General features: G+C 45.5%; 1 protein-coding gene across 1 annotated transcript; it reads left to right on the forward strand.

Moving 5' to 3' along the window:
* Positions 1-581: 581 nt before the first annotated feature.
* LOC125961549 (60S ribosome subunit biogenesis protein NIP7 homolog) lies at positions 582-1,887 on the forward strand. Its single transcript, XM_049700105.1, has one exon. It carries the CDS (start codon positions 618-620, stop codon positions 1,158-1,160), a length of 543 nt encoding a protein of 180 aa, XP_049556062.1. The 5' UTR covers positions 582-617; the 3' UTR covers positions 1,161-1,887.
* Positions 1,888-8,165: the final 6,278 nt, after the last annotated feature.

Here is an 8,165-nt window from a genome sequence, read left to right on the forward strand (position 1 = left end):
TATATAGGAAAAGAAGCTGAACATGCACAGATATACGTATATGTATAACAAAAATATTCTCTACACCTACAACAAACACAACATTGTATATCAATGTTACTCCAATAAGAAATAGAAATTAATTCAATAAAAAGCGGAACTAATGAGACACGAACTATTGGGTGTTGGAAATTTCCACTCAAATTACAACCCCAAAACAGGACTTCTACTAAGGCTCTGGCAGCCGGACTAACCAGACTTAGCCAGAAGAAATCCTGCCGTCTTGTGGACATTTCCAGCAACAACAACCTGAAAACTATTGCTTATGGGCACTTAATATTCACAAGAACTGCTGGGCTCTAAATGACACCTGCCCTCAAAAAATTTCCAGTGGCAAGTAAACGAAAATAATTAAAAACAGGGAAAACTATCAAGAAGAAAATATCAACAAGTAAATACAACTCACACTGTTTAAAAAAAACAGCACACGAAACGATGCTCATCTCGGCAAATTATTAGAGACACGCCAATGAAAACTACAGAGAGATACCCCCACGCACCAGTCAAAATGGCCATTATCAAAAAGACTACAGACAGAACTGAGGCACGAGGATCCGGCGTTCCAACCCAGCGGGAAAATGCGGCCTCTGACTGAAGAGGAGACGCGAGTAATGTTTGAGAAGATAGCAAAATACATCGGGGAGAATCTGCAGCTGCTGGTCGACAGGCCCGACGGCACCTACTGTTTCAGGCTGCACAACGACCGGGTGTACTACGTGAGTGAGAAGATTTTGAAGTTGGCCGCCAACATCTCCGGTGACAAGCTGGTGTCGCTGGGGACGTGCTTCGGAAAATTCACGAAGACCCACAAGTTTCGGTTGCACATCACGGCTCTGGATTACTTAGCACCGTATGCCAAGTATAAAGTGTGGATAAAACCTGGAGCAGAGCAATCCTTCCTGTATGGGAACCATGTGCTGAAATCTGGACTTGGTCGAATCACTGAAAATACTTCTCAGTACCAGGGAGTTGTGGTGTACTCCATGGCAGACATCCCTTTGGGTTTTGGGGTGGCAGCAAAGTCTACACAAGACTGCAGGAAAGTAGACCCCATGGCGATTGTGGTATTTCATCAAGCAGACATTGGGGAATATGTGAGGCATGAAGAGACATTGACTTAAAACGAAATCATCGCGAGGACTTGTGGCTGTGTGGAAGGGCCTAGCTTTGTTTCCTGTGTCTGTGTAGGCTCCACCATCATGTTGAATTTTGTCAACACTGTGACCTCTTCAGGGACTTCTTAGTTTAATATTCTATTATGGACAAATGCAGGCTGGATTCTTATTATGCAGAAATGGCTCAAAAACGGGGTTTTGGATCTTTGTGATTATGACTAACTAGAATGCTGTGTTTTATATTTGAATCAGAGGGCTTCTTGTTTTGAGTAACAGGTTCTAAATTGTTGGAACTGAGGACAAGAATAGCGTATTGTTATCTGTGATAACACTTTTCCAAACACATGATAAGAACGTAATGAATTTTCTTATTTATTAATACTATGAAAGATAGATATTGCCATCAGAATAGTAGGTGGTGTGTGGAATTTTACAAATGAAATTTGGATAAAACAGTAAGAGCAGTTTATTCTGCCGATTTTCTTTACGGTAGGTGCTGTGTAGTGTGGAAAAAAACTTGGATTCAAACACCAGTTCTCACATCTACCAGCTGTATGGCCTTAGATGAGTCATTAAACTTTAATAAGCTTCATTTCCTTCTGTTTCAAAAAGCAGCCTAGCCGTCTTCCTAAGAATAGTTTTTAGAAGTGGAAATCGTGATCGTAAAGCATCTAGCACAGTGCCTGGCAAATGAGAGTGTTGAATAAATGGTAAGAGTTATTTCTGTAACGTTTATACTGAGTATTTCTGTTACTAAGAGTAGGATCTTATGAACATAATTTGATTATATTATCTTGGCTTTTACAAGCGGTTTTCTCACTCTTTTTCTTGAATGGTATGATCCCAGGCTGAATGTTATTTTTATCACCTTGATTTCTAAAACAATTTCTCTTATTAAAAAAAAAAAAAAAAAAGACTACAGACAGTAATTGCGAGAGCGGGAGTTCAGAAAATGGGACCCTCCTATGGTGTTGGTGGGATGTAATTGGTAGCAGCCATTATAGAGCACACTATGGACGTGCCTTTAAAAGGTAAAAACAGAGCTACCATATGATCTGGCAGTCCCACTTTTAAGAGTATATGTGTTGAGCCGACGTAGAGAATGGACTTGAGGACACGGGGAGGGGGAAGGGTAAGCTGGGACGAAGTGAGAGTGGCATGGACATATACACACTACCAAATGTAAAATAGATAGCTAGTGGGAAGCAGCCGCATAGCACAGGGAGATCAGCTCGGTGCTTTGTGACCACCTAGAGGGATGGGTGGGATAGGGAGGACGGGAGGGAGACACAAGAGGGAGGGGATATGGGGATATATGTATACATATAGCTGATTCACTTTGTTATAAAGCAGAAACTAACACACCATTGTAAAGCAATTATACTCCAATAAAGATGTTAAAAAATAAAACCAGAATTTGAAAAGACACGTGCACCCAAGCATGCACTGCACAACTATTTACAATAGCCAAGACATGGAAGCAAACAACATGTCCATCAACAGACGAATGGATAAAGAAGTGATACGTGTACACATGGAATATGACTCTACCATGAAAAAAATGAAATAATGCCATTTGCAGTCACCTATGGACCTAGAGATAATCTTAGTAAGTTAAGTATGTCAGAAAGAGAAAGACAAATATCCTAAGGTGTCACTTACAGCTGAAATCTATAAATTCATACAAATGAACTAATTTACAAAACAGATACAGACTCACAGAAAAACAACTTATGATTATCAAAAAGGAAAGGTGGGGGAGGGATAAATTAGGAGGCTGGGATTAACACATATACACTAATACATATCAAATAATTAATCAAAAAGGACCTACTGAAAAGCACAGGAACCTCTTCTGAACATACCGTAATAACCTATATGGGAAAAGAACCCAAAAAAGAATAGACATATGTCCATGTAGAACCGAATCAAGGTCCTCTACACCTAAAACAAATACAACATCGGAAATCACTCTACTCCAATATAAAATAAAAATGAAATTACAAAAAAAAAAAGTTGGGCCTGAAGAAATGGTGCCTCCTATGGCCGTTTCCCATAACAACAACTTTAAACCCAGCGGTGATGGACACTTCATATTCACAAGGCCTGTGGGACTGTAAGTAAAAAAACACCTGCCCTCAAGAAATGTCCTGGGATAGGTCATCGAAAAAGAATTCAAAACAGGGCAGACGTTCAAGAAGCCAATTTAAGGAGGTAAGTTTTATTCACACTGTTAAAAAAGAAAAATCACATGAAAAGATTTCAACATTGCTAAATATTACCGAAATGCAAATCAAAACTACAATGAGGTATCACCTCACACTGCTCAGAATGGCCACTGTCAAAAAGTCTATAAACAATAAATGCTGGAGACGGTGTGGGAAAAAAGGGAACCCTCCTACACTGATGCTGGGAATGTAAACTGGTAACAGCCACTATGGCAGACAGTGTGGAAGTTCCCTAAACGATTAAAAGGAAAATGAAATTAGAATACTCCCTAACACCATACACAAAAATAAACTCCAAATAGATTAAAGATCTAAATGTAAGGATGGATACTATAAAACTCTTGAGGAAAATATAGGCAGAACATGCTTTGACATAAATCACAGCAAGTTCTCTAGTGATCCACCTCTTAGAATAATGAAAACTAAAACAAAAATAAACAAATGGGACCTAATTAACCTTAAAACCGTTTGCACAGCAAAGGAAACCATAAACAAAAGAAAAACTTCAGAATGGGAAAAATTACTAGCAAAAGAAAATATCCACAAGGAATTCATCTTCAAAACATACAAACAACTCATGCAGCTCAGTATCAAAAACAAACAACAACAACAAAAAAGCAATCAAAAAAAAGGGCCAGGGCTTCCCTGGTGGCGCAGTGGTTGAGAGTCTGCCTGCTGATGCAGGGAACACGGGTTCGTGCCCTGGGCCGGGAAGATTACACATGCCGCGGAGCGGCTGGGCCCATGAGCCATGGCCTCTGAGCCTGTGAGTCCGGAACCTGTGCTCCACAACGGGAGAGACCACAACAGTGAGAGGCCTGCGTACCGCAGAAAAAAAAAAACCCGGTGCTGATGGACACAATCTTCACAAGGCCTGCAGGGCTCTAAATGTCACCTGCCCTCAAGAAATGCCCTGGGGTAAATCATCGGAAAAGAATTCAAAACAGGGCTGACTTCCAAGAAGCCAGTTGCAAGAGGTAAATTTTACTCACACTGTATAAAAAATAAGCACATGGAAAGATACCCAACATCACTAATTATTAAAGAAATGCAAATCAAAAGTGCAATGAGGTATCACCTCCCACCAGTCAGAATGGCCATCGCCAACAAATATCTACAAAGAATAAATGCTGGACAGGGCATGCGGAAAAGGGAATCCTCCTACACTGTTAGTGGGGATCCAAATTGGTACAGCCACTGTGGAGAACAGTATGGAGGTTCCTTATAAACCAAAACATGGAGTTCCCATTGGATCTGGTAACCCCACTCCTGGGCTTAGAGCCGGAGAAAATCATGATTCGAAAGGACATGTGCACCCTTATTTTCAGGGCAGCATTGTTTACAATAGCCAAGACAGAGAAACCACCAAATTGTCCGCTGACAGAAAAATGAAGATGTTGTACAGATATAAAATGGAATACTACTCAGTCCCGGGAGCCCGGGGGTGGAGGCAGGATATGGGTGCCTGGGCCTCTGATCAGCAGGTGAGAGCAAGGAGGAAGACCAGTCCTGAGGGAAGGGGTTCACTGAAGTCTGTGAGCCCCGGTGCCCTGATGGGATTCATTCCCAGTGGGGACATGAGCGGGGCCTGAAGTGGTTCTGGTTTCCACCTGGGCCCCTTTGATGAAGCCATGGCAGCGCTGGGCCCAGAGGTCTCCTGGCGGTGTTTCAAACTGTCATAGGAGTTTTACAAAGGAACAAGAGAATGAAGCTGAGCCCCTGATGGCCACTCCTTTCTGGCTCTGAGTTGCTTCTATCAGGACCACTGTCACCTGCATATAATCTGCTATGAGCCACCTGCTTCAGCCTGGTCTTTCTTCTTCCTCCCTGCAATGATCCCAGTGACATTTCCAGACTGGACCCCTCTCCCAGGCCAGACGCCTCTGTCCAGCCACTGCATCCCCATCTTACCCTGGGGCTAACAGGCCCCTCAGAGGGCTGGGATCCTGCAGCTCTCCATGCCCAGGAGGCACCCACCTCCCCTGGTTGCTGAGCCCAGACACCTGCTGTAACCGAGCAGGACCCTATGGGGCATTCCCGGGACAGACCCCTCTACCATATCCTCTGTTGTAACTCTTCTCTGAAGTACCTAGATAATAGTATTTGATGCACACTTCCCGAGTTGTTTTACAGATGCTAAACCCACCACCAAATGGAAGAAATAAACTACTTGATGGTCATGAACACGTAGCCCCAGAGCTACTGGTGCCTAAGAATTTACAATGTTAACCGTCGTCACCTCACCATCAGCCAGAGAATTGTGCACCAGCTGATCCCCTCACCTGGGCTTTAAAATTGCTTTGCTGAAACCTTCAGGGAGTTCGGGGTTTTTAGAGCACAAGCCACCTGTCCTTGCATTGACGCTTTTACAATCAACACTGCACTTTCCTTCACCACAGCCTGGTGTCAGTAGACTGGCTTTACCAGGCATGGGCACGTGGAACCAAGCTTGGTTCGGCAACACTGGGGTCTCCAGGCTCCCACTGCCCTTGTGCCCCAGACTGTCAGCTCCTCCTCCAGAGTCTGTGGCCAGTCCCCACACTAATTCCCCTCCATATCCACAGCCCTGGCCCAAGCCCGATCTTGGGCCTGATTCCTCCATCAGACCCTGACAAAGCCCCGTCCCTGTAACAGGGAAGAGCTCAATCATACTCCAAGTTCCATCTGTTTCTCTGACTTTAGCCTTTGCTTTTTGTTGCTTTTGTTATTATAATCATACAGAATGGCCTGCCTCAGGGAACCCTGCCCCTCTGCCAGAATGTTAAACCAAAGTGCCTTTGTACATCCTGACCCTGTCCACCTGTGGATGGCTGCAAGAAAGAAGAAATTAACACATCGCTCCCTGAGGCTGGCCATTCCAGGGGACATTTGCAAATATTATGGCCTTTTTACTTTACTTCCTCATATCCTCCCCTCTCTATTCTATAAAAGAAACTGGCATCCAAACCCCGGTAAGATGCTTTTTCAGAGACACTAGTCTGCCATCTTCTCAGTCTACCAGCTTTCCAAATAAAGTTGTATTCCTTGCCTCAGCACCTCGTCTCTGATTTATTGGTCTGTCATGCAGCAAGCAGAGCCCACTTAGACTCCGTAACCCCCACATGATGTGTCTCACATCCCACCCCAATGTGGTCTTTCTGAAGCATGAAGGAGACTGACTCTCTCCCTCCTGTGATTCCCCCCAAAAGTTTTCCCTCATTTGCTTGGGTGTCTGGTGAGACAGACATCTGCCAAGGCCCTGAGAGTCCCCGGATTCCCTGCTAGGCTGTGGCTCCTGGGTTCCCTGACACTGAGCGCCTCAGCAGGCCAGGTGACACGGCACAAAACCCCAGAACTGCTCACCTCAGGAGGGGGCTGGCACAGCTGCTGCGTGATCAAAGAGAGCAGAGAAGGGTTCCCCAGCTTGGATACAAACACTGCAGGAGTGGCCTCTCCCTGGGCCATCGCATGATCCCCATGTGACTTGAGGGAAGGAGGGACCAAGGCACATGTTGGTACCTAAGCAGGATAGTGCGGGCTCAGCTGTGTCCCCCCAGATTCACATGCTGAATCCCTAACCCCCAGGACCCCAGATGTGTCTGTACTTGGAGATGGAGTTTTTAAAGAGGTGATCAAGGTAAAATGGAGTTACTAGGGTAGATCCTAATCCAATAGGACTGATGTCCTACAAGAGGAGATTAGGACACAGTTAGGCACAGGGGGAGACCATGTGAGGACAAGGGGAGAAGAGATGGCTGTCTATATGCCAAGGGGAGAGGCCTCAGGAGAAACCAGCCTGCAGACACCTTGATCTCAGACAGCATCCAGGACTGGGAGATTGGTCTGTTGTTTAAGCTGTCCTGTCTGAGGTATTTGTTAGGGAAGCCCCAAGCAGACTCACACATAGGGTAGTAACTCAAGTCTCAGATGGACAGAGCCCACTCTCCATTCCCCCGTACGTGAGTTACAGGAATCTCAGGAACTGAAGATGTTGTCCCCGAGGAGAGGCCCAAGATAGAAGATTTTAGGCATAACACAACTGCATTCACGTTAAACATGCCTGAACTACATTCACACGAGATGGTTTTGTCTTGTGTGTACATGGGCACCTTCAGTCTGAACCGCAGACCTTTGGCTTGACCACCTCCACTGAGAGCATTAGCTTCACCTGCTGTGAACCACCTCCTATAGGATTTCCAGAACCACAAAGCATCGAAGAGCTCATGCTGATGTGTCATCACATTTCACAGCACCCAGGACTGTGTACTGGTGTCCGGGCGACCCTCACAGCAGAGCCGCCCAGCTGCCCACCAGAACCCATTTTCCTTTCATCTGCTCATGGCTCCCCTGCACCTCCCAGCCTTCTCACCCCTTGCAGCTGGGGCACAGTATCTCCTGTTAACAAGGGGAAGTGGTGGAGGGGGTGAGGGCCTTGGCCAGTCTGCATCCTAGGATGGAGGGCTTGGTGCCCACGTGGTCACCCCACCGTGCTGGTTGGAGCTCTCTACCTGGAAGCAGGGAGGAGAAGCAAGGGGGACAGAGCCTGGGCCCTGACACGCGCCTGCCCTGGACTCTTGCATGAAGGAGACAGAGACACCTTGAGCCTCAACCCATCCGAGGAGACCCTTTGTTCCAGCAACGAACATTTGCCCTAAAAGCCAAGGTGCTTTACAAATCCCTCCCCAGCTGTTACAGAAAGTAAGGCTTAATCTCATCACACTTTTCTCAAACCACAGCTCCTGCTGAGACCACCACTCAGGTGATGGTGCTTCAAAGCAGTTTCCTTGACAATCTTGACAAACCT

Source organism: Orcinus orca, chromosome 16 (genome assembly GCF_937001465.1).
Source record: "Orcinus orca chromosome 16, mOrcOrc1.1, whole genome shotgun sequence".
NCBI lineage: Eukaryota > Metazoa > Chordata > Mammalia > Artiodactyla > Delphinidae > Orcinus > Orcinus orca.

Coding starts and splice junctions, on each gene's coding strand:
- LOC125961549 (XM_049700105.1), top strand. CDS start 618: ATGCGGCCTCTGACTGAAGAGGAGACGCGAGTAATGTTTGAGAAGATA.